Raw genomic sequence first — 27,660 nt, 5'->3', positions numbered from 1 at the left:
AAAACATTTCATATTTTTCTGAAATTGGTAATTATTAAAAATGAATTTCGCAAACTTAAATGGTTTGGCTGCGATGGGCTGGCCCCCCATCCAGGGTTGTTCCCGTGCCCATTGCTTCCGGGATAGGCTCCGGACCCCCCACGACCCAGTAGGATAAGCGGTTTGGAAAATGGATGGATGGATGGATGGATGGATAAATGGTTTGGAGTTTTTAGGTCACCCCTCCACGTCAGAGCCCACCAATCAGGGACTCTTTAAAAGAGTGATGTAATCGGGAACGCCCACTTTTCAATCTGCGGTACAAATACACCAGCTTGTCTCTGCTAACAACAGCCTGTGCATATCAGTTAAGGAGGAAACAGTACCACATACATATTGGCCAACATCAAATGAAAATGTAACACACGAAAACAGGACCGCCCACTTATCACTCTGCGTAAAATCACACCAGCTTGTCTCAGCTGACAGCAGCCTCACATATCAGCTAAGGAGGAAGACGGCATATCAAAAGTAAAAAGAAAGACACCATCAAATGAAAATATCCCTGTGTGATCTATTGGTTTCTGCTTTCACTCCCATTAAATGACAGTAAGTCTAGTTGGTGTCCGTGGTGCTGAAAACCTGGATCAGTAAATTCCAAATGAAACTTCTTTACCTGATTTAACTGTAACTCACTTATTTTGTTGGCAATGATGCTTTGTTGAGTCTAGAAAGGCGCAAAGTGGGTTTCAGATAAATTAAATGAAGTAGTTTTGCTTAAAAACCAAAAAGCTTTGAACAATCAGTTCAGCTTTGGACTGTAGTGCTTCACAAAAGTAAAATCCATCCAGTTAAATCTCTTTATCCCCAAGTCAAGAAGATATCGAATGCAGAAGCACATTGTGGGAGATACAAGGTGCAGACACATTAAAAGCACTTTTTTGTGTGAACATTATAAAACAGATTGATACACATTAAGCAGTTTGTAACTTTACATCCAGACCTACATCAGTCAGAAAAAGCAGGCGATGACCAGCCCATCCAGCAGCTTCATCTCTGATTGTACAGAATCCCTTGTCAGCGTAACTTCTGAAGTCATGACTAAACTAATTTCCAGCTCTGCCTTCAGTTTCATCTGTTAAATTAAATTAGGAACTAAACTAAACTAGGAGGGAAATATAGTCAAGCTACTTAAGTAGCCGAATTTTGTGTATCCACTAGAGGGCAGCCACACATAGATTCCCTTATGAATGGTTCTGATGCTTCCGGAAAGCACTGCACAGAGACCCAGGTATGCCAGTGAGGAACGGATAAAGAGCAGACGGATCCAAATACTAGCTGTAATATATAGTATTTTCAATGAATTTAAACAAATTAATATAACAGTGTCAGAGTGTCAGATCCATGTGACTTTTTATGATTGAAGAACTTTGAAAGCCTGAATATAACTGAGGAGGCCCACGGACCCCATTATGTGTGAAACATCATTGTGGTGCTGAGAGAAACACAGGACTGCTGATAAGACCCAGATGAAGTGAATTACCTGACTTTGCCCCCACCCATCCCCCCCCCCCCAGGATACCCCCACCCCTGTCATACAGACACCTTCCTAACGGACCTCTTGATTTGTGCTGATCCACACATATGAAAAGGACCTACTGCAGTGACATTTTAAAACTGTATAAAACATAATACTGAAACAAAGGCCTGAGGTCAGACCCTCTGTATGTAGCACACAGTGTTTCTGCAGAGTCTCACACTCACATCCTGTATGACGACTTTTCTGCTTTTCAGAATAAGTCTGATTTCACTGCTCTTTGCTCATTTGCAATATGAGGAAGTAACAGTTTAGAAAAGAACTAGACTTATTTGATTAATTTGTTTGTAGTTTAAACTCTGTGAGCATGAATGATTCACTGTGAAGACCAGCTATCAATAATTTTGCTATGAAATCATGTTTCTAAAATGATAAGATTCTAGATGAAATCAAAATATTTATTCCTGGTAAGAGCAGAACAGCAGCATCAAACTGTTTTCCTTTTAACAGACAAGAAATAGACAGGAAATGCATCAGTGCACAAAGAGTTTATGAAAATCAAAGATAGATGGATGATTTTTAAAACATTTAAAACCCACAAAAAGGGAGGCAGTGAGGTTAAGGAGAGTCAGGAAGTGAGTGTCAGTCTCCACAGATCTGAGGTCAGTGATACACACATAAGGCTCCTCTGATGCTCCTCTTCATCCTCTTCTTCACTGATGGGCCTCCAGGTGAGGATCACTTACTCTGGGACTCCACCATTCAGCGTAGTTAAGATGAAGATACATTTTGCACAATATACTTACTACATCTGTTTGTTTATATTCATATTGTTCCATGAAGTTTGATCACTTCCCGATTATAGTCTGTGGTGGTAGCATGTTGACCGACTGATTTTAGAATTGACTGCAGTCTTCTTTGTGTCCACTATGTGGCAGCAGTATAAAGGAAATATCTTATTCTGTCACAGCTGCTGGTGTGTGTAAAAATTCACATACTCTGATAACAAGTAATTCTGCCTCCAACTGTTTGTCAGGGATCTGGGCAGGAATGAATTACATGCCGACTGTACATACAACAGAGATAGGCTCCTGGGAGAACTTTGCCAGAAGTTGAAACACGACTTTAAGAATGACACTGATACAGAGTACTCAGCTGTTTGGTTGAAACTAAATCTTGGTCTGGATTTTTACATTCTGGACCTGAACTACCCACTGCTGCACTGACCCCCACCTTCTTCTTTTTTTTCCCTTTGTCCTGTCCGGCAGCTTTAGCAGAATCATGGTCTGAATGCACTGCTGTGACAAACATGTTTGCTTTACCATGAGGGGTTCTATAAACTCTGTATAGGCCTCTCATGTTGATCGATTTCATTTTTTAAATTTAAAAAATTTATTTATTTCATTTTTAGGCGGCATGGTGATGCAGTGGGTGAGCTGGCCGAAGAGGATGGACAGATTAGGAGGGAAAAAAAGAAGGAAAAAGAAGAAAGGAGCAAGTGAGATAAAATGAAAGTTTTTAGCGGGTGTCTCTAACTTTGCTCTGCCATTGCATGCACACCACTTCCAGGGCCAGCCTTGCTCTCACGCTGATATACTGTCAGATTATGCACATCTTATATGTTGTTTTAACCCTTAGCGTATTAGTAAAGGCTGTTTTGTACTTACTTGATGTGATGGTCCACTTTACTGTGGCCTTGAGCCACATTAGAAATTTATTTCTGATATATTTAACTTAATCCTCATTTTTCTTTTGCCCATGAGCACGAAACAGCTAAATAATTAGCATGATGCAGAAGTTATTCTCAGACAGGCACTTAATCTAAAAAGCAGAAATGTCATCATACACGATGTGAGGGTGAGACTGCAGACACACTGTGTGCTGCATACAGAGGGTCTGACCTCAGGCCTTTGTGTCAGTTGTTATTATGTTTGATTTGTGATTCTCACCTGGAGGCCCATCAGCGGATGAAGAGGAGCATCAGAGGAGCCTTATGTGTGTCTCACTGACCTCAGATCTGCGCAGACTGGCACTTACTTCCTGATTCTCCATAACTTTGCTGTTTCTCTGTCTTTATCTGTTACTCAGGAGTCCTGAAGTCCAATGAAAAATCCGCTTTCTCCTGTCTATTTGGCTGATACAAGTTCTGCTCACTTCTGCTTGGGTTGCATGGATCACCAGCCACTTGTCACCAACTAACAGACCACAGCCTACCTGACCAATGTCATAACTGGTGCACCTAGGTATAAAATTTAGTCTCACTGTCTCCAAAAAAGGTCACTGTCTGGAACCCCATGGAACCACATTTTTGATTCCTTAGACAAGAGCATCCTGAGCAGCTGCATCACGGTCTGAATTGGGAACTGCCTCGCCTCAGATCATAAGACCAGCGGATAGTGAGGATAGCTGAGAAGATTATTAGAGTCTCTCTCCCCTCCATCATGGACATTCACATCACACGCTCCATCCGCAAAGCCACCAACATTGTGGATGACCGCACCCACCCCTCACATAATCTTTTCACTCTGGCATCTGGAAAAGCATTCAGGCCTCCACAACCAGACTCAGAAACATGGCGCCTGACTACTGAACTCTCAGGGACTGATCTGATACCACACACAACACACACACACATACAGCTGTGTAATCATATCTTCGTGGGGACTCTCCATTCATTTCTATGGGGAAAACTGTAATCCCAACATGACAACTTTAACCCCTACCAACCCCTAACCTTAACCATATGTAACCAAACCAAATACAAGACTTTTAGCATTTTTAGTTTTTTGACTGTATTTACAGATCTTTGTGAGTACCTGAAAATGCCCCCCAAAACATCAAAATAACGGGGTTTTTGTCACATTGTGGGGGACATTTGGTCCCCACAATGTAATATACACCTACTCCACACACACACACACACACACACACACAGATTAGGTATTTGAATCTTTGTGGGGATTCTCCATTCATTTGTATGGGCGTAACCCCAATCCTAACTATGGCAACCTTAAACATTGCAGTAGTTACCAAGCAGTAACAGTAAGCAACCAAACAAAATGCAAGACTTTTTGAATTATTCCTTTGGCTGCATTCACAGAATTTAATAAAATTCAGTATCTTACTTTCGGGACCGAAAACATGTCCCTACAAAGTCGAAATAACATGTTTTTATAGCACTATGTACATAACCACCCACCCAAACGCGCGCGCACACACACACAAACAGGCCTACCTACAGTATACCCTCCATAGATTCCTGAATGAAATATCTGTAAAGCAGTTATTATGGCATGGCGTTTGGTTTGAACATGCAGTTTTTAAGAATATTGCGCTAATTCTAAACGAAAGACTGCACTAATTCTAAAATGGCTATATAAGAACTTTATTTACCATTAAATAAATTATAAATCAAACCAAAATTTAGTCTCTCAAAAAACTTGTATATGACATATCTTTGTTCACATTATGAGAAATTAAAAACACCAGGACACAGAATGTGAATAACAAGAACTATAGTGTTCTTTCTCAAAAGCGGACCTACCAACGTGGCTAAAATGCTAATTGCGTTCACCAGCTATGGAAAAAAAACAGCGGGGCACCCCAAACATCGCGGTATTACGCATTACCGTAATACTGCATAGCAAAGACATAATGTCATAAAAAAATTACAGTCAGTATTTATAGACAGAACTGCGTGGTTTCCCATTGACAAGTAGATACATGGTTTACGGCTTGAAGGCGGTTAGATCAACAAATCCAATCACGCTCAGCCAAAACAAGCACGAGCTAAACATACTACTATTGATTGGTTCACCTTCAAATTCGTCCCGCCCTGACAATTAATTCTCGTTTTCATTCGTTGAAAATGGCGTCAGTACATATCTTCATCCTTTCGACCAATGAAAAATTTCGCTGGTTTCCATAGAAACAAAATCAGTGCAGTTTGAACATAAACTTTCTGACAGAGCGATGGCGCAGCGGTGAGAAGCATCTCTTCGTATGTTTCTTGCTATTTCTTCAGATTATGTTTTCTTAGCATAGTTAATTATATATTTCATTGTATGTCGTGATATAGTTCATGCAAATATTGCCGCAAAATATAATTGAAATATATTTAAAATTAGTAGCTTAAACTGTAGATGCTGTGGCCATTTTTCGTAATGTGATTGTTTATATTTAAATTGTAAGAGAAAATAATTGTGTTAAACTTAAAAACAATAAGCCTTATGGTTGATATGATTGGTTTTACTCATCCGGTCTGTCGTAATGCGTTTCATCTGAAGATGTTATTCTGAAAAGAGCCCCTATACGTTTACTTTTTAAATGTCCCATGTTGTTGAAGTAAGATTAACCGTTTGCTGGGTTCATTACCATGGCGATGTTATAACGTACCGAAGCAGCGTCCTGATTTCGCCAGCGTTACTGTATAGGTTGTGAAACAGTTTTAGCAATTTGGCCGCTTCTATCGGAGTAGCCTCGATGCCACGAGCAGCTAATGAAGGCTCCATCCCTTTCCATAGGCATTCTTGGTGAATAGCATTTAGCAAATGTCTGGAGTACGTTGAAAATACACAGTGTCTAGTTTGGCTTTGAGAGTATCACAGACGGCTAGTTAATTATGTTAACCAGAATGAAAATTCCGAAAGCTGTTTCCTGGACCAACGACCAGCACTGGGGAGCCTGGGACCTGTGGGACGAGGTGATCGACTGGGGAGAGAGGAAAGGTTTGGAGGAGTGCTCACCAGCGACACCCCCCACTGTCCAGGCTGGGGAGGTTATGGGGGGACTGGGAGGTGTGACGGACTGGTGTAAGGGAGGGGAGGGTGTGAGAGTGATAGGCAATGCTGGCATTGTTTCTGAGACTCTTCAGAGAGGAAACTGGCGGTGTAGAGATAGATGTGGGTCTGGTATAGATAGAAGAGGTAGAAGTGGTGGAAAATTAATATTAAAGTTGAGCTTGTAGAGCTCTTGACACAGAGAAGAGCCAAAATACAAGGAAGATGAAGCTGTGGTTCTTCTGCTGCTGTTTGGGGAACATTAAATGTTTGAAACAGTATCAAAGATAATGAATTAAGTGTGCTAAATTTTGAGATGTATAGTGGAATGTTTATTAACAATTGTTAATGTGGCGCCCCTGAACCCCCTCGGTTGGCCGCCCCTGCCAGTTGTGTGGGGTCGGGGATGAGGACTAATCGGGGCCAGTCGGGGATCTGGCCCCGGTGCCGGGGGGGGCCCACTCCTGCACGCCCTTATTGCTCTCCTGGGCCGGACACCACATTTCATACAACACTAGGGCTTTGAGGGGCAATGGGGAGGTTTTACTTGCACATTAGACAGCACATGACACTAGGGCTGAGGAGGTGGGTTTAGGCAGGTGGGGTATGTGAATGTGTGTATAATTTTACATCAGTGCTACAATGTTTTCTGATATGTACTATACAGGCCTATATAGAAAGAAGGTAGAAAAAAAGCAAATACACTCATGACTCTCTCTCTCTCCGCTGTTATAGTGTGGTGTAAATGTGTTGGACCAAATGGCGCGCATGTATTTCGTAAGAGCAGCAACATGCAGGTGGCCAGTAGCTGTATTTTACAACATGCTGGACCTGGTGGTGGCAAATTCCTACGTTCTGTACAAGGCATGTACAGGGTGGGAAGGCAAAAGAAGATTATTTTTGAGTCATCTAGCCAAGGAACTCTATTGCCAATTTATGCCACAAAAGGCTATGGGGACAGAGGAAGGCTGCTGCTGTGCCAGGACTTGTATGGACAACTCAGTGTCAGGTACAGGAGAACTGCAACAGAAACCGCAGCAGGTTTACCAGTGCAAAGTGTTACAAATTTACTTGCGCCAAATGCAGGGATGATGGTCACTGGGTCTGCAAACACTGCAAAGTTTGAAACACTCAATTTTTTTTTATAAATAAAACAGACTTGTGCTTCCATATATTTTGTGAATGTGTGTCTTTCATATTTGCAGGTCAGTCAGTGTGTGGGATATTTGGTATAGATATGGCAGACTTTTGTGAAGGTTTCCATGTCACACACAGAGGTTTAGCCTGCCTTGGATTTTAGCTGCTCTGAGTAAAAAAATGCAAATGTGCCAGGCCTCACAGGTAATGGGTGTGTTTGCACAACAAAAGCAGGAGGACAATGGCCCAAGAAACTCTCAGCAGGGATGCTAGTAGGTGTTAGGCCCAGGGAATTTGCGAAAATACGCGTAGATTTGGCAGTTCTAGTGCTATATTAGACACCACATGACACTAGGGCTGAGGAGGTGGGTATAGGCAGGTGGGGTTCTGCCGTCTGCCAGCGGTGGGGTGCCCGTGCCTCGACTGTTCACCTGCTTTTTGCACTTTAGTTATATACACAGTCCATGCTACATTAGGGCCTTTGGGTGCAGGGAGGGGGATGGGGGACTCTGCCATCTGCCAGTGGTGGGGCCCTCATACTCGAACTGCACCCACTAATTTAAATGCATTGTAGACATAAACACACAACTCTCTCACACATGTACATGCACACTTCACATTAACATGGGACGGGGAATCAGTGGGGGCTGAGGGGCCCCCCCTAACTCTCTGTCTCTGGCCCTGCGCGTGTGGGGTGGCCCGGCAGGTAGAAGATGGCCCTGGCCAGTGTGGGCCGTCTCCTCTTGTGGGCTGCGGGCTGGGTGGTCCTTGGCTCTGCTGCGCCGTGGTGGGGCCCTGGCAGGCGGTCCGGTGTATCTAGGGATGCTCTGAGCCCTTCTAGGCGAATTGTAGGGTTCGGTCTGGGCTGGGCGGGGGGTCTGCCGCTCCCCGGTTGACGCAGGTCCGCTCCTGGGTGGTGGGGGGGGGGGGTGCACTTTGTTTGTATGGGTCTCCCTTAGATCATCCTGCAGTGTCGGGGAGGGGGGGGACGTGCCGGGTCGCTACAGTGGGCGGTGATCCGTCCTGCCGGGGAGCGGGCTGGGGGGACCGTCCGCCAGGGGAGTGTTCCCGGTTGATGGGGCCCTTTGGCCCTGGACCCGCTTCCCTCGGTGGAGGGCTTGCGGGAGGGACTGGGGGGCTCGCTGTCTGTCCCCCCTCTGCGGACCTCCTTTTACAGGGGTTGGGCCCCCCTTAGTCCCTCGTGGGCTCCCTCTCGGGTTGGGCGGGTGGTTGTCTTGTGGACATATGGCCATGGGCCGTGTGTTTCTTATGGTTGTTTGTACTCTGCATTCCCCTACACTTTATTTTCTCCATCCCACCTTTATTACTACGATTGTTGTGTCTGTGTCCCCCTCTCTCCCCGGTTCGGGGAGTTCTGAGCGGCCACACTCTTTACACTGTATCTTTAATTTAATTTAAAATAAAGTTGTCCTCCGAAGAGGGGGGGTGGTGGTGGGCAAAAACATAATTGTTAATGCTTATTCACAGCAAAACTGAATACAATTTGAAAATGATCTTTTTAGTATTATGTTCAGAGTTACCAGTGTCACCAGGTAAGTTAATTAGATTTAATTTCTTTTAAACGACACACACATAAAAATTATTAGCCTCATTATGTATTTGTGTTTAATTTATTGTCTATTTATTAAGCACCATATCTCTCATTAAGGATATTGTCAAGGTTCTGGAAGGATGCAGGTAAAGGCAGGCGTCGGGGAAAACGAAGGGGATTTTATTCTAATAAAAACACAATGCAAAAGGCAAAAGGAAACAGACCATGAGGGGTCAAAACCAGGCTGGGAGAGCAGGGGGGAAACACAGGATCAGCAGGATTGATCCTATACAGCAGGATCACACACGTAACAATACAATGACTGGACTGGGGAGCACAGGACGAAGAGGCACTATATGCACCACAGATGAGGAGCAGACGAGAGGGACCTGGGATCATCCACACAAGGGCTGAAACAGGAGGCAGGATTAAACGAGAAATAGATGTAGCTCATTAGCACCACACCACAGGGAAGGCGAGGGAAACGGGCATGTGGGGAGTGATGGGCATGTAGTCCAGGTCACCTGTGTTACCATAGACTTTAACGTGTCCTGCAGTCTTGTTTCCCCCCCCCCCCCCCCCCCTACACCCTCTGCTTGTTCTCTTCCTCTGTTTCTATCTTCACTCCAGATCCCACACATCTCCAGCCCGCTGTTCCTGGGAAAAGCCACCTGCCAATCATCCTTGGAGCAGCAGCCATTCTCAGGATCTCCTACATCACAGATCACCTAATAAACACAGGACCTGTCGACGACTGGAGAAAAGGAGAAACGCTGAAGCACACTGGGCATTTTGGAAGCATTTCATCATAATAAATTACCTTTGCCTTTACTGTTTCTGTTTACAGTTTCATTATAGTTAATTGCACTTAGTTGTGATTACTCAGTTACAAAGACAATGGGTCACTCTATAATGGGTGATGGTATGCTTTTAGCTGTGCTTCCATAGGTTGTATCTGCCTTAGTAAATGACTAAATGTCTTTTTCACAAGTGATTTTGATTATGTTTGTAGAATTAAATTAAAGGTAAACCTGTACATTGGTTAAAATAACATCTGACTGCTACAATAATACATCATACAGCGTCTTTTGTACTAATGTGCTACCTTGAGACATTCAGGTTGTATAATGAACAATTTTAATAAGAATTGTGTTAAGTAATTAACTTTCAAAATCTATCAATACCATGCAAAAGTGTAAAGTCAAATTTATGAGATACTTATTACAATAAACGGAAGTAGTCTGTACCCATTTAAAGAGGCTTTACATCGTACAGCTTATACTGGTCTGGTTGGTGGGTATAAAGGATCAATTAGAAATCTTCCTCCTCCAAATGTATCATAGTTTTGGTAGAGTGGGGGTAGCAGGATAATAATAGGATTTACTGGTTATTTTTGATACGGTAAAATCGCAAGACGCAGAAAAAAAAAAATTTGTGTATGGTCAGAATTATCAGTGGTAGGAGATTTTGTCCCTACTACTGTCGTGGTTTTTTTCTCCTTCCCCGCCAAATCAGAAGTCAGAAGTCCGCTTGTGCAGTATCCAGAATTCAGTCTTTATTGCAACAAAGAAGTTACAACCAAGGCTGGACACGTAAAAGTGTGTCCAGTACTGTTTTACACCAATTTTTATATAAGTTCTTATCATTTAACAATGTCTCGTCACTTAAGCATCATCATTCCTTCAGCCATTCACAATAATTGTTTTTTCCCTTAATCCACACCCCTAGGTGATAAGTTTGTCCATCATTTCTTTTACCGTTTGGTCTCTCGGCTGAACATAATGGTGGCGTGAGCAGCTCCACTTGGGTTTTTAAAAATGCTCAGCCGTGAACTTCTGGTGAACTCAGGCGAATCCCTTCCTTCAGTAGTAAACCTAGGCAGTTTCAGCCTTTTACACATTGTCTAACTAAAAGGTTGATAATATATTTGTCCTTTAACATTGTGATAAAATATACGTTAATAAAAGTGAATATTCATAGATTCAGGACTAATATAAAGTAGCTAACAGAATCTCAGACTAACAAAAGGTGCAAATACATACTCAGTTGATTACGTTGTGTTGATTACATTATAATGTTTATATTGTAATGATTACATCATGGATATTTCACATACTTTTTAATAATACCATAATACTTGTATTCTATGTTATATAGTGCTAAATAATATTCCATATATTTCCCCCCTTTGGGACTCCAAGGAGTCCCACACACAATCCTGTCCATCCAGCCTAGGAGGGAGGGCAAAAACCCCATGACCCAGGGAACTTCCACTCCCAGCCCGCCACAGGCGCGGCCCCCCTTCGGGGTCCATGGCAGGCATGGCTCACAAACTACTAACACTGAGAGTCAACCAACGGCAGCACAGGGGGTACATCAGGAAAGGGAAGGGAGGATCGCCATACAATGACCTCCCCTGGATATATTGCATATACAGTAGGACTACAAAATCTATTACAAACCCAATACAAAAACAGATATATGTAATACAAAGATAAGTAAAAGGTTAACTAATAACATTGCAGACTATTATAACGGACAGTCTGTCCTAATCGGAAAAAATCCCAGATGTCGTGGGAGGCAGCCACGCTGCAGGTCTCCTGCTCGGAGTATTCACACACGGAATGGCCGAACTTCAGCTATGGGCAGGACTGCATCCAAGGTGTCTATGTCGCCATCCATTTCTGTGTTGGTCCAGGAGGATGCTGCTCCAAACGGTCCTCCCACCACTCTAGACATTGCAGCTATAGTTGCCTGCCGGGACAGTGCTCTCCCCACTAGGGAGCGAACAAGAGGAACTACACAGCAAAAGATTAGTAGCAGAGCAAAAATGAGCACAGCACCCACACAGAGTGCTTTCATAAGGGCTTGCTGCCAATTGCCCCACATATCATACCACCAGTCAAACAACCCGTCATGTTGTCCTGCATTACTTGCCATCTCATCCTGTAACCCCTGCAACTTTCTCATAGCCTCAGTAAAGGAACCATCCGGGGCTGTATTATTAGGAATAAACGTACAGCACTGATCCCCAAACAGCACACACACTCCCCCTTTTTCTGCCAGGAGCCAATCCAGGGCCATCCTGTTCTGCCAGGTCATCAGACTGGTGGCCTGAAGCTGCTCCCCCAGAGATGCGAGTGCCCCCTGAGTATAGTTGGTAAACCTCTGCTGATTATAGTACAAATAATTTATCCATTCCACATTTTTGTTAAGAGTAGGCCAGATTAATATTGATTCGAAACCAGCAGCTATCTCACTTCTCGCCTGATATTTCTCTGGAATGCCCCTCGGCTGGCCAATCGCATCTATATATACATTGGGATCCTTCTCATAATTTGCAACAAATCTGCGGGACCTAGATGGTCGTCTTCTAGAATATATATCCGCCTGGCTTGCTAACATTACCCTAGTGCAGAGGCCTCCCCAATTATAGGGAAGAGTAGGCCTCAATCCACCCTCTTTACCACACAGGCACCACACATCTGCCAGGGGCACACTCTGGTTTTCTAACGCATCCAGCGGAACACGTGATAGTTCTCCATTCGGTACTCGGGGACCTTTCACATCCCAAACAGTTCCACAGGTTCCCCAGAAGATGCCTACCTCCTCTGGCCCATCATTTGTAAAACACTCATAAATAAGTCCCTTGAAAAAACTCAATTTGTTCACCATAATATCTTGCTGTCCCCCTTCCCAGGGCTTAAACTGCCCACAATGCTTTTCCACCCTGTAAGCATATTTAGTATTTCCCTGATATATCAGACACTTATAGGGGCAGTATGGTATGCGCTCTGACTGGTTAGATATGGGTCTGCAGTCTTTCTCAGGAGCCTGCCCCTCCTGACACAGACTCTTCCAGAATCTCATAATCCTCTCCATTTCCCATTCTTCACACCGTTTATTAGTGTATGGGAACAGGACTACCCTAACTGAAGGGTCAGGACCTGCACGCAACACACAACCCTCCTGTCCTAATGAAGCAGCGGTATACTTAGCCCATTTATACCACAAATTTCCAAGCGTACGTTTTGCTAATCCTTCCAGGTCTATTTCATCCTGGTAATATTCTACAATTTGCTCACTCTCCTCACTCCCATATCTCCTCCCTATCTCTCTCCGCTTTCGCTCATTGTTATCTGAGAGGTTATTCAGCATTAAAGGACAAGGCTGAGTCAGTGAAGTCAATTGTTCTGAACTCACCTGACCTGTGGTCCTGCTGTGCCCCCAGACCTGAAGGGCCTGATATATCATTAGCATCACCAATATCATCGCTGTCAGCCCTACCAGAACCCACAGCTTCGTGTTCTGTCTGGAGTGGCTGGTCTGCTTGCGACGCTCCCTCTTGACCCTCAGTCTGCTCTGAACCTGAAACTGGCTCCTCTCCAAGTTGTGGAGCTCCTCTGGGAGCTCCATCAGGGCCATCTGAGCCAAGGGCAGCTGCATCCTCTGTGTTGGTTTCAGTGACTATCTGCCTTTCGTGCAGTACTCTAGTGCAGTGGTTCAAATGATACCACGTGTTACTCCTTTCTGCCTGTACCGCTGTTGCTGAGGCTCGTGTCACCTTGAAGGGTCCCTCTCGTCGGGGCTCGTGCCACTTTCGCCGGAACACTCGCAGGTAGACTTTATCTCCTGGAAAGATGACTGGCTCCTCCCAGTCTGTGTCTTCTTTCTGTGCTTTCTCCTTTTCCTGTTTGGAAATAGCTTTGTGTATTTTGGTTAAAGTCCTCATGTACAACTTTAATTCATCCCCCAGCTGATCTAGGCTGGGTCCCTTATACGGCCCCCTCCAAGTTGATCCAGGCATTGGTCTCCCTGTCAGCATTTCATGCGGAGACAAATGCGTCACCCTGTGCGTTTCCATCCGATACGCCATCAAGGCTGTTGGCAGTGCAACATCTACCCAGTTAATTTTCATGGTGGCGCAAATCTTATTCAGCTTCTGCTTAAGTGTGCCATTCACTCTCTCCACCATGCCCTGCGACTGAGGGTGATACACACATCCCAACCTTTGTTTTATTCTCAGCTGTTGAACCACTAACTTAGTAACTTTCCCCACAAAGGCAGCTCCATTATCAGAGCTTATTTCAGTTGGTATCCCAAACCTCGGAATCACCTCTCTGATCAGGAATTTCACCACTGTCATCGCCCCCATGTCCTTTGACGGTATTGCCTCCACCCATCTGCTGAACCTGTCCACAATCACAAGCATATATCGCTTTCAATATGCTGTTTTTCCCATGTCCACATAGTCCATCACCAAGTGTCTGAACGGTCCCTCAGGCACTGGAATGTGCCCTATTGGGGCCGTGATTGATTTGCGCACATTGTTTTTAATGCACACTTCACATTCGGACAACCTTGCATCCACCATTGCTTGCATCTGAGGTGCCCAGAAACCTTGTCGTGTAATTTTCCGTAACACCCCCCCCCCCCTTGCGCAACGGTCAAGACCATGCACATCCGTTATGAAAATGTTCACCAGAGACAGAGGTGCGGCCGAAAGTCCCTCATGGTTGTGATACAGCCCATTAGCATCCTTAGAGGCCCCCCTTTTTAGCCAGACAGAGGCCTCATAGGGACCCGCACGCTCCTGCAGGGCCACCAGATCAGAAACAGTAAGGCTCTACAGTCACCATAGGCAAAAGATGAGCAGCCCTGACCTGCACAGCTGCCCTGGCTGCCGCATCAGCGGCCGCATTGCCTTGAATAACAAAATCACGACCTCTGCGGTGGGCCTGACACTTAACAACAGCCAAACGCTTAGGACGCATCATTGCATGTAGCAACTCCAAAATCTGATTATAATGCTGAATGGGGGAGCCGTCACTTTTGCGAAGCCCCCTTTGCTTCCAGACTGCTCCAAAGAGATGGCATACACCGTGTGCGTATGCAGAGTCTGTGTAGATAGTAACCGTCTTATGTTGTCCTCGCCGGCACGCTTCAGTCAAAGCCTTTAGCTCCGCTAATTGAGCGGAACACGGTTGTGCCGCTGGCTCTGAAACGAGAGTGTAAAAATCATCACCCTGTGCCTGAACTACAGCAAACCCAGCCTTTAAGGCATCCCCATCTCTCCAACATGAGCCGTCCACAAACAACACCATCTCGCTATTTTCAATGGGAGAACTCTCCAAGTCTGCTCTCAGTTTAGTGTAAACCAAAGACTCTGCCACACACTCATGTGGCTGCCCCTCATCCTCCAGGGGAATGCTGTCTGCAGGGTTTACTGTAGTGCAGCGCTTTATTGTCACATCCGGGTAAGTGAGAAATGCAAAGTACGCTAGCTGCCTTGCTGGGGTCAACACAAATTTGCCTTTGTCAATAAGGTCCACCACCTTATGTGAAGTATAAATTGTCACTGGATAACCCATCGTGATGGCAGTGGCCTTTTCATAGCCTAAATAGGCAGCCACCACTCCCTGGAAACAGGGTGGGTATCCCTGAGCCACATTGTCCAGCTTCATGCTATAGTATGCCAATGGCTGCTTCCGTCTGCCAGGACACAAGTCCTGAGTGAGCAGAGCTGTTCCAAAGCCGTCCTTCCTGTTCCTGACATACAGATAAAACGGCTTGGTGTAGTCTGGGAGGCCCAGAGCAGGTGCATTCTGTAGCTCCTGCTTGATAGATTCAAATGCTACCGAGACCTCATTTGTCCAAATTAAGGAGGCCTTCAAATTAGTGTGGCCCTCCTCCTTTATCAGTGCCCACTACGGTGCCACCTTCACAGCACAGTCCTCAATCCAGTCCATGCTGAATCCTGTCATCCCTAAAAAAGTCAGCATCTGTGACACAGTCATGGGTTTCGGAGCCTTAGTGATCCCCTTTAACTGTTCTGCTGCTATAGCTTTCCTCCCATGGCTGATCTCACGCCCCAAGTACGTAACCTGCTCTTCGCAGTACTGCAGCTTGGCCTTGGACACCTTATGCCCCCCTTTCGCCAAGACCTTCAGCAACTGCACTGAGTCCTGGTGGCAGTCTGCCAGCGTTTCAGCACACAACAATAGATCATCCACATACTGTATTACTGTACTTTTTAAATTCAGTCCATCTAAGTCTGCCTTAAGCACCTGATTAAAAACATGCGGCGAATGCTTAAATCCCTGTGGCATCCTCGTGTAGGCATACTGCTGACCCCTGTAGGTGAAAGCAAACAGAAACTGTGACTGTTCTGCAAGGGGCACACTGAAAAACGCTGAACACAAATCCATCCATCCATCCATCCATCTTCCAAACCGCTTATCCTATTGGGTCGCGGGGGGTCCGGAGCCTATCCCGGAAGCAATGGGCACGAGGCAGGGAACAACCCAGGATGGGGGGCCAGCCCATCGCAGGGCACACTCACACACCATTCACTCACACATGCACACCTATGGGCAATTCAGCAACTCCAATCAGCCTCAGCATGTTTTTGGACTGTGGGGGGAAACCGGAGTACCCGGAGGAAACCCCACGACGACATGGGGAGAACATGCAAACTCCACACACATGTGACCCAGGCGGAGACTCGAACCCGGGTCCCAGAGGTGTGAGGCAACAGTGCTAACCACTGCACCACCATGCTGCCCCCTGAACACAAATCCACAACTGTAAACCATTTTGCATTGGGGGGCACATTTGTCAACAGTGTGTGTGGATTGGGAACTTCTGCTGTCTGATCCTCCACTACCTCATTTACTGCACGCAAATCATGTACCAGCCTCCACTTTTCACCTCCTGCCTTTGGCACAGGCAAGAGGGGGGTGTTGCAGCAGCTAATGGTAGGCACCAACACTCCTGCATCCAGTAATCCCTCTATCGTTTCCCTTATACCTTCCTCGGCTTCAGGTTTCAAGGGATACTGGTTTTTCCAGGGTGGTGTGCACCCTGGTTTAAGATAAATTTCCACTGGGCTAGCTGAATTTACTAGGCCTACATCTATCGTGAGCAGTCCACACCTCCTCAGGCACTTCTCTTTCCATTTCCTGCCAACATTCCTCTGTACTTTCTTTTGCATCACACTGTACTCCTATCATGCTCCACAGCCACGGATCTCTGGTGTCTAACTTCAAATCACCTACAACCTTTGCACTCCACTGAATCCTTAACATCTTCTCTCCTGCCGCTGCCTGTACGCCTTCACGCACCGTCGGCACCCAAACCACCTGCTTTGCTCGCTGCATCATTTCTCCCAGATCCAGCATGGACTGATTAAAAGCCATCGCTATGTGGGGCTCCGTGTCTGGTATGTTGTACCATTCTCCCACTATTCCCATTTTCCGTATCGGAATGGCTACTCCCTCAGGGCCTAATATTATCCCGTCTGTTATCATGTACATCCTTTCTTTCTCCCAGCCAGGCAGAGACTCTATGAGCTGATCCCACTCACCCTTTATTTCAGGATCACTGAATTTTCCCCATCGCAACAAACCTATTGCTATATTTGTTCCTGTATAAATGGACTCCACTGTCCTAAAATTTCCCAAATTTTTCCAGTAACATCTTCAATCCCATATGAACTATACTGCCCTTTATGGAACAACAAATTTTGTCGCATGAGGCTGTACTGTCCACTGAGCACCTCTACACCCCCCTCTGTACATTTTATGTCTATCTGCAGCTGACATAAAGCATCTCTGCCTAACAAATTCACTGGGGTGTGCTCTGATATTAGTATGGGCATATTTACATTTTTGTCCCCTATCTTAATCTCCACTGGAGCAGATTTTGGAATATGCTGCACTTGTCCCGAGAATCCTATGGTCCTGACCTTCTCAGCGGACCGGGGGATATGACTGGCATCTTTTAGTCTTACACAAGTGTAGGTGGCTCCAGTGTCTATTATCATTGGAATTACTTTGCCATTTATTTGAACCCGCAGCATCGGCTCAGCCTCAGACCCCTTACTCAACATTGGCATCTGAGATACCCCTTTAGGATTCTCTGGGCACCCCTAGAATAAACGTCCCTGGGCCCATGGGTTGATCGGACCCCGTGATCTGTTATTCTGCAACTGCGGATTGCCACCCCTGCCTCTATTTGGCATTGGACCTACAGAGCCTCCTGGATTAACCGGGCCCATAGGGCGTGTCGGGCTCACCCCCTGAAAGGGTGGATTTGGGCAGACTCTAGAGGTGTGTCCGGGCTGGTTACAGTTCCAGCACACCAGCTGAAGTGGCCTGTTCTCCAGTCTTCCCAAAGACTGGGATTGTCTAATTTGTGGGAAATCAGGTGCTCTCTGATCACCCCCCCACCTATCATATCTATTCTCTCTATTCCAATCAGGGACCGAAGGCCAATTAGTATTCTGAGGGGCCCCAGCGACAGGAGACTGTCGGCTGTCTACAGGCTGCCCCCGGGGGCTGGGGTCCGGAGAGACCACTGGTGCCTGGACTTTTTTCTTTTTAGCGGTCAGCTCCTCCAGCTGCATCTGATTCAGTTTCTTTGTCAGCTCCCTCTCACGCTCTTTAGCAGAGTCCTCCTCCTCTCTGTACAAGTCAATAGCATGAATCAGCTGCTCACGGTACTGCTCCTCAGGCATAGTAATAAGTCCCACAACTTGCCTTAGCCTGCTTTTCACTGGCTTAGGGAGCACGTCCTGCAGTGCCCTCCGGTACAGACCTCTTTATGCCGGATTCTGCAGGTCCTGCTCTGTCTCAGTGCGCCACCGCTTTTCTTGAGATTGCAGATAGGCAGCTGGGCTCTCCCCCTCCTTTATGGGCTCCACCTTCATTTGAACCACACTCAGCCGTGGAGGAAACATTAATCGCAGCTGGTGCCAGAGGTTAGCACGGTAACCGTCAAAGGGACATGCATCATTCAAAGGAGTCCCTGTCGCCGCTGCCAGGCCACTGCTTCGCAGCAATCTCTCCATTGCGTCCACCCCCAAAGCGCGAGCCATAACTGCCTTTATGTCCCCTATCGCCAGGAGCCGACCCATAGTTTCCTCCTCTAATGCTTTTATCCACTTTCCGGCCCCTTCTGCTAAGACTGGGAGTCTGAGAAGCAGGCCCTCCAGATCCTGTCCTGCCCACGGCACATACTGTGTCTGTGCTCCTTTCACCATTAACGGAAGTGTAATCGGAGTGTACCTGGTGGGGGGCCTTACAGCCCTCCTGCTTCTCACTACTCTATCCTCTACTCCTTCCTCACTTTCTGTTTCTGTCTCCTTCTCCTGAAACTGACTCCATCCTTTAGATGGAGGGTTAGGGGTGTCCAGCAGGTGCATCAGCCCTTCTGCATCACTACCACCACTTACTCCGTACCCCACCTTTTTAGCACTTCCCTTTTTCTCAGACCCACATGCCTGGCCTTCTGTTATTAGCTCACTCTCTCGCAGTCCTTCCTCCACAGCCTGCCGCAGCAATGCACTCACTTCCCTGTATCCATCTAAACAACTTTCCGTTCCTTTCTGCTCCCTTCCTGCTTCCTCCGTCTGTGTCACTTCACCTTTGAATTCTACCTTCCCCTCTATTACTGGAAACTGACCCTTGTATGAAGGAGGTGGGGCTTCCACTAACGGGTATTGACTTTGATAAGACGGTGGCCATATTTCTTCCTTCCTCATCTCTTCTTTCTCACTTAATGCCTTTCTCATTGCTTTCTGGTCCCTTCTCCGGGTCTCTCCCTTTACTTTAAACAACCTCAAAACTTCCAGTTCCTTACGCCTTTTCTTTTCACGCCTTTCTGTGTTCTTATTAGCCTTATGATACTTTATCAGAGTCTCCATCTCCTCACACACTGCTACATCCCATGTGCCCCCTTTAGGCCACTTAGTTACCAGGGCCTTTGTTCTATTCTCCCACTTTTTAGACACCTTTTCTATCTTTGTTTTAAGCAGGGGGTGCTCCCTCCCCAGCTGCTGTACTGGTGTGTCTGCTGCCTTTACTGGGCCCTTCATTTTACTGTTTTCCTCCACTCTACTGTCACTTGGGCTGTTTTCCTGTCTGGTATAAAAATTATCAAATTTCCTCACAGCCAACCCGTGTTCTATTGTTTTCCTTTCTTTTCCTTAATAAAAATTCTCTCCCTGACTGAACCTACTTCACCTTAAAGTGTCACTGACTCTAAATTATTTTCTACTTACTCCTAACGTTGCACCCAATTATCTACGGGCACACATATACAAAAGCCTCCCTTCTCTCATTTTTATCAGCCTGATTTTACGTTTGCCTGTCCACCATGCACACGAGCCTCCTCACGCTTTCTCTGTTAAACTCTCTAATTCCATGGAAGGTCACAAAACCCCTTGTCTATGACCTGTTGTTCTCTCACAAAGATGTGCTTTAATACCCTTTATCTCTAAACTTAGTCTCTATAGTCCATAGAATATTCTAATCACATTTTATTCAAAATTTTATTTTGAGATTTGTCAAAATTCTAAACTCACCTACCTGCACTTCCACTACTATAATTGATTTTTTATAGAAATGCACAAATGCTCTATCCAGTCCCCCTGCTAGATTGATCCCTTTTTAATTTTAAGCAGTTTTATCTCTGGGGTGCTTATTTCTGCTTCATACTCCTTATCACTCAACTTATCCGTCAAAAATATATGTGCTTTTTCTCTGATTCAACCCAAAAATGCATATATGATCACTTTCCCCACTTCTGCATAACAAAACCAGTCTGATTCAGCAGACCTTTAAAATCCCCACACCTTCTAATACTTAGGCTCTCTCTGGCCTTATTACTTTACCAATATTTTATTTGCAACACAACATAACCTTTGCTTAAACAATTCCTTAACAACTTGGCAATATCTTTGCATCACGACATAACAGCACTTTTCCCCCATAACTTGAAACACACGGGCCCCTCCCTTAGGGCCACCCAACCTTTATCAGAACAGGGAGACCCCCCTCTCTTAGGGCGATGTCTCTGACTCACACTAATCCAAGAACCTGCAGCACAAACACTGGCCCTCTCTCAGGGCAATACCTTTAAATCACTATTAAACCTTCAAGGCCTCTCCGCCTCGCAACAGTATATCAAGCCCTCAGGGTCAACTTTCCCCTCCTTCAAGGCGCTTATCTCTGAGGGAATATCCACACGTGACCCTTCCTTTAGGGATTTCTCTCACATCACACACACACTGGGCCCACTGGACACTGCACAAACAGCTCTCTTATCTTTAGTTCTTTTAATCGGCGAGTGCCCTTACCGGGAGGCCCTGCCTGGCGGCGTATGTCCCCAGACACCCCCGTCTCCGTCTCCCTATTCTATTTCCCTATTCTATTAAACAATAATAAAAAGCTTTCCTTACCTATGTTTGGGCGCGCCGCTCAAATGCAGACGGGTGTCTCCCGGTTCTCCGCCAGGTGGTCGCCTCCCCAGGTCTCTTCTCCGATCCTGTTCGTGACGCCAATTTATGTCGTGGTTTTTTCTCCTTCCCCGCCAAATCAGAAGTCAGAGGGCCGCTTGTGTAGTATCCAGAATTCAGTCTTTATTGCAACAATGAAGTTACATCCAAGGCTGGACACGTAAAGTGTGTTCAGTACTGTTTTACACCTGTTAGGTTGAAGAAACTGTTATTAATCATTTGTTATCATTTCTGTATAATCAGCAATGAGTGTAAATATGTATATACATTATTTTGTTTTCCTTTATCTTCATACTTTAGATTATATTAGTTTACACGTATCCTGAGCACGTGTTTAAATAGTTGTCCACCTGAGTAAAACCAGAACTTCTTCTTACTCTCACAGTCCTTTCTTTGTTCTCACTCCAAGACCCCTGCCCACCATTGACTATAAATAAAGGTGCCAAGGGCAACCACCCTTTGTAACACATTCGTTTGTAGCCTAGCATGCAGAGAGTGTGGTTACCCTTGCGCAAGTAAAACTTTAAGTGTGTTGTCTCGTAATTAATAGTGTGTGCAGAGTTGGAGTGGAAAGCCTGACGCTTTCTCCAACAGAGGGTATACTGTAGGTAGGCCTGTTTGTGTCTGTTTGTGTGTGTGTGCGCGTTTGGGTGGGTGGTCATGTACATAGTGCTATAAAAACATGTTATTTTGACTTTGTAGGGACATGTTTTCGATCCCAAAAGTAAGAAGATACTGAATTTTATTAAATTCTGTGAATGCAGTCAAAGGAATAATTCAAAAAGTCTTGCATTTTGTTTGGTTGCTTACTGTTACTGCTTGGTAACTACTGCAATGTTTAAGGTTGCCATAGTTAGGATTGGGGTTACGCCCGTACAAATGAATGGAGAATCTCCACAAAGATTCAGATACCTAATCTCTGTGTGTGTGTGGATTAAGTGTATATTACATTGTGGGGACCAAATGTCCCTACAATGTGACAAAAACCTGTTATTTTGATGTTTTGGGGGGCATTTTCAGGTACTCACAAAGATCTGTAAATACAGTCAAAAAACTAACTATGCCAAAAGTCTTGTATTTGGTTTGGTTACATATGGTTAAGGTTAGGGGTTGGTAGGGGTTAAAGTTGTCATGTTGGGATTACAGTTTTCCCCATAGAAATGAATGGAGAGTCCCCACGGTATTATAATTACACACCTGTGTGTGTGTGTGTGTGTGTGTGTGTGTGTGTGTGTGTGTGTGTGTTGTGTGTGGTATCAGATCAGTCCCTGAGGCCTGAATGCTTTTCCAGATGCTAGGAGAGTGAAAAGATTATGTGAGGGGTGGGTGCGGTCATCCACAATGTTGGTGGCTTTGCGGATGGAGCGTGTGATGTGAATGTCCATGATGGAGGGGAGAGAGACTCTAATAATCTTCTCAGCTATCCTCACTATCCGCTGGTCTTGTGATCTGAGGCGAGGCAGTTCCCAAATCAGACCGTGATGCAGCTGCTCAGGATGCTCTCAGTAGTTTCCCAGTAAAATGTTGTGAGGATGGGAGATGGACTTTTCTCAGCTTCCGCTGAAAGTAGAAGTGCTGCTGTGCTTTCTTGACTATGGAGCCTGTGTTGAGACAAACTTGTGTGTTGTTTTTGTTTGTCACATAGCGTAAAAATTGCCTAAGGAATCAAAAATGTGGTTCCATGGGGTTCCAGACAGTGGCCTTTTTCGAAGACAGTGAGACTAAATTTTATACCTAGGTGCACCAGTTATGACATTGGTCAGGTAGGCTGTGGTCTGTTAGTTGGTGACAACTGGCTGGTGATCCATGCAACCCAAGCAGAAGTGAGCAGAACTTGTATCAGCCAAAAAGACAGGAGCCCCCAATCAAACACCACATCCTTTGTCTTTTGTTGTTTCCATAGTAACACTGACACTGTCTCCATCCACACCTGTCACCTCCTGTTTGCCCACTGACAGCCCTGGAGGACTTGAACACACAGGTAAAACACTCAAAGATTTGCACAGCAATGAAATGTTTATGAATATCAGCCCATTACAACATACATACTGTATGTAAATGTTTGCCCAATAAAGTGACATTTTTTTACATATTACTTATCATATTTAACCTCATGAAGTCGCCCGATTTAGCTGACACTGTTACTTCTTCCAAGTCTCGTTTATCATATTGAGTTAAATTAAAATGCAGATTTTTGAAATATTAAAACATTTTTTCCTTCAGTGTTTGTGTTAAGGTCCTTCCTTTTTGACTCAGTGACATGTTACATACTGTGCATCTCATTGGCTACAGTCTGCAGTACAGACATCTTACCATCAGTGACTGACAGATTAACCTGATCAAAGAGGCTCCACTGATCTTCACACCACACCAGTACCGATCGGAGTCCTCAGCTGTCAGATTGTTGATGGTCACAGTGAAGACTCGCTGGTCAGGATCATCTCTGACTGACACTTTACCCTCCTGTGGAGAGTCAGTGTGTACTGTGGGAGTACATGACCTCACAGCATGCCATTTGTACCAGTATTTCACGTGAATTTTATATCTGTCACCATAGGAACATGGGACTGTTACAGATCATCCTCTCTGTACACAGACCCATTTCACTGTCGACACACCATCAGCACCTGTGGGGAAAATAATTAACTGAATAAGGATTTTCCACCTCATGACATCTCTAACTAATGATGCTTGGTTTGTGTAATACTTAGATTAGGTCATGTGTAATTAACAGAACAGTGATGATGTATAAAACTCAAAGACCATCATTTTACTATAAAAACAAGGAAAACAAAACTAGTGTCTAATCTTTGGAAGGGCTTCAGCAGGATGTAGGATCGGGAATCTGAGCCTGGCAGTGTGTTCTAGGGTCTGAGAGGAAAACCAGGACCTTAAATCCCTAGTAAAAGGCCTAGATGAGGTGAATGAATGGGCTTGTCACTGTGTGGGATGGCCACACCCCTTCAGTACTATGGCCTTACTTGTAAACATATCCAGTCCTGTGATACAGGCCCTCTCCTATTCCCTCTATACATGCTTCCTTTGGGTTCTATTTGTGAACGTTATTATGTAAAATATCATTGCTATGCTGGTGATACGCAGCTCTATCTGCCATTAAAACCTGGTGACTGCTGCTCTCTGGTGGCCCTTTCTAACTGTCTGGAGGATATTAAGAACAGGACAGCAATGACTTTCGTCCAGATTAATGAAAACAACACAGAGGTAATGAGTTTTGGTCACTCAGGGTCTGTTCATGAGAACAATTAGGGCCTCATTCAGAGAACTTCCAGTCACATACAAAAAATCTTGGTGTCATCTTTGATTCATCACTGAGTTTGATAAACAAATAAATGCTGTTGTGAAGGGGTGTTTCTGTCAGCTGAGTTCAATAGCCTGGCTTAAACCACACCTTTCAGCCAAAGACCTGGAGAGTTACTCCTGCTTTTATCCTGATTGGGTTACTGCCGTTCTCTGTACCCAGGTTTACAGTTACTCCTGCTTTTATCTTATCCCCATTGATTTACTAAAATTATATATTTTATGTAACTTTGTCCAATGTCTCTGGTTGTATTACGTATTTCATGCTTTTATTGTACTATTTTTATCTACAGCATTTTGGCACAATATGTATTGTTTTTTTTAATGTACTTTTTCAATAAAATCACTTGACATGACTTATACAAAAAGCATTTCAATGTATTTTAGTTCAGCCATTTATCTTGCACATTCATATTAAGTACAGGGTCAGTACAGTACTGGGAGCATGGAGCTGATCGGAGGCAGCACAGGGCATAAAGTCGGGGAACACCCAGGACAGGATGCCAGTCTGTCACAGGGCAAACACTTACACACAGTCACTATGGGCACTTTTAGAGGCACCAATTCACCTGAACCACGTGTCTTTGGACTGCGGGAGGAAACCAGAGAACTGAGAGGAATCCAACGTGGATACAGGGAGACCATGCAAACTGCCCATGTAACACCCTGAATAAAGGGGAAATCTAAATAAACACATCCATGCACGATGCTTCCTCCGCGGTAGCATTACCGAGAATATATGTGTATTATTTTCAAAACATCTGCAGAGATGCATCGTTTTGTCCAAAATAAAATATTCCAACAATTAAATATGCGTTTATAAGGTTATTCTCAAAACAAAATATTGCACCAATTATATGCTCTTTCAGCTCCGAATGTAATTCCATTCTGCTGTACAGGTAAATAAACACTAACATCTCTCACTTTTCTTAAAACAGATAAAATCAAGTGTAACAGGTAAGTATAACAAGGGTCTATTAATCAGTAAACATGACCTTAAATTTACAAATGAGAATTTACAGAAAATAAACAAAAAAAATACATATAGCATGTGTCCCTTCGTATTATCCGTTTTTTATCATGGCGACTGACTTAAGAAGTGAACATACGAATAAATGCATAACAAAGTACACCCACAAACATACCAAAACCCAAATGCTTTGTGTGCGTCTTACTGAGCTTGACCTGAGCAGAGCGCACACACTATACAACAAGCTGGCCTCAGGTCGTTCTGTTCCCGCCACTGGGGAAGAAGTTTCAGCTAGCCGCTTAGCCATATACTGATTAACAATTTACAACTGACAATACAGCTTCAAAACACACTCAACATACAATCGACATGTTAATAAAACACAAATAAAATAGCGCAGCAAACATATTAACAATTCAGGAGCTAATATGCTCATATCGTACCTGAATAAAGGGGAATGTAAATAAACACATCCAGGCACAATGCTTCCGCCGTGGTAGCATTACTGAGAATGAGGCATCGCGCTGACAGTTTCCCCTTTCCGGCCTCCGCAGACATAATCAATCAACCCGTTGTGAGCAGTAAGGCTCAACATATAGACAGCAAGTTAAATATGGATGTATAGGCAGGTATAATTTTTTTTCTTTAAAAGCTTTTAACCCCGTCAGCCCATTTTTAACGTTTTAACTTCTCTCATAGCTTTGACATTTTAACCTTTTTTAAATAAAACTTAGTTTTTATCTGACATTTTATATTTATAATTATGAATTTATTAATGTATTAATAAATGAATTCTGCTTTCCCTCAATGACCGTTTTATTTTTTTAAAACTACTGTGTTACAGCTTTCTAATAAAAATTAATCTATCTCACCCACAAAAAGCTGGGCCAGATATCGAAACCACAAGCCCAGCTAGAGGTTAACTTGCTCTCCAAACCTGCTGCAGAGTGAAAGACAACCAGGTCTAGTCTCAACTCCTGAGGCTGATCGTGACCACTGATCTGGACCCCCTTGCCTTCTCACTGTGGATCTTCAATTCCACGTCACTCATCCCCCTCCCTCTGAGCCTCAACACCAACTTCTAGAAGAAAACATCAATATTACCTTTATCTTGCAATTATTATACTTTTTAACACCACATCTGTCTGTGACAGACAGGTTGACCCAAGACCAAGCTACGCCCTGCCCTTAGTACCCCAGTTGACATCCCTGATGGATCATTTCATCCTTTGCCTATGCAAGGAGGGAAGTGATGAGGAAACGCCTCCTTCTGTTACCAAAGAACAAGGGATAAGTTCTTTTCCTAACTTCGCTGGGTGTTTCACTGTGGGAGATACAGACGGCTCCCAGAATGCACTGCAGTATCCCGAATCAGGAAACTATAAACACCCAAAAGCTGATTCTTACACCAGTTCTGAGGGATTGGCTTCCAACACTGCATGTGCACAGACGGCCCTGAGACAGCCAGCCTGTAAAAACACACAAATGTGTACAATGTAGCTCAACTTGCCACATTACAGATATCCTGGCCTGACACCCCCTGAACAAGGCCCATGATGTGGCCACACCCCTAACAGAATGGGCATCGTATCGCACCGAATCACACTGCATCACAATAGGGGTAAATGACATCGAATTACGTTAGTAGTTTCTTCATATGTGTCTTAATGAATCAGATGGTTGCCAGTGCATTGAGATGTGTATCACATCAGCCTTAGTGATGGAGAGGCACACCCCTAATGTATAAGTTTAGGGTATAGCTTGTACAATGCAGTGAGGAAGCCTCTGGCGGGACAGTGATTTGCCCCTCTGGGGTGTGCCTCAGCAGAGGAAAGAGGAGGGGGGTAGAAAGCTGTCAGCTCCAGTGAAGAGAATCTGTAGGCCAAGTCTGCAATATTGTGACCACCAGCATGACTCTAAAAAGGATGACACTTGTATCCAAAAAGGAGGACTACAGCACAGAAAAGAGGACGGCATCTGTGTGCATTGGTTCCCATATAAAATTTGGTCAATGATCAGATTCCATTTTTTTAAACTAATGTAACGCCGGTGGGGCGCATATCCCAGCATGCCCCGCGTACAATTGTAAAT

The 27,660-nt window shown here is 44.7% G+C and overlaps 1 protein-coding gene and 1 long non-coding RNA gene across 4 annotated transcripts in view; one reads left to right on the top strand and one right to left on the bottom strand.

Annotated features, from left to right (window-relative positions):
- Positions 1 to 10,053, top strand: part of LOC125739776 (uncharacterized) — a 186,838-nt gene extending 176,785 nt beyond the window's left edge. The window contains exon 2 of the long non-coding RNA XR_007397311.1: positions 9,614 to 10,053. This is a non-coding gene — a long non-coding RNA (uncharacterized LOC125739776). The remainder of the gene's footprint in view (positions 1 to 9,613) is intronic.
- Positions 10,054 to 10,513: 460 nt separating this feature from the next.
- LOC125739737 (uncharacterized) lies at positions 10,514 to 26,063 on the bottom strand. 3 transcript variants are annotated; one of them, XM_049010168.1, is made up of 3 exons: positions 26,013 to 26,063; positions 21,225 to 21,469; positions 10,514 to 13,673 (listed from the first exon to the last, which is right to left on the bottom strand). In XM_049010168.1, exon 3 carries the CDS (start codon positions 13,427 to 13,429, stop codon positions 11,597 to 11,599), a length of 1,833 nt encoding a protein of 610 aa, XP_048866125.1. In that variant the 5' UTR covers positions 13,430 to 13,673; positions 21,225 to 21,469; positions 26,013 to 26,063; the 3' UTR covers positions 10,514 to 11,596. The 3 variants fall into 3 exon arrangements, with proteins under 3 accessions (XP_048866125.1, XP_048866124.1, XP_048866123.1); XM_049010167.1 differs by lacking the exon at positions 26,013 to 26,063 and having other exon boundaries at positions 10,514 to 13,687; positions 21,225 to 23,103; XM_049010166.1 differs by lacking the exon at positions 26,013 to 26,063 and having other exon boundaries at positions 21,225 to 23,103.
- Between the last annotated feature and the right edge of the window lie 1,597 nt (positions 26,064 to 27,660).

Source organism: Brienomyrus brachyistius, chromosome 4 (assembly GCF_023856365.1).
Source record: "Brienomyrus brachyistius isolate T26 chromosome 4, BBRACH_0.4, whole genome shotgun sequence".
Lineage (NCBI taxonomy): Eukaryota > Metazoa > Chordata > Actinopteri > Osteoglossiformes > Mormyridae > Brienomyrus > Brienomyrus brachyistius.
The sequence above is the reverse complement of the archived record's forward strand: the minus strand, read 5'-3'. Positions and strand labels throughout refer to the sequence as shown.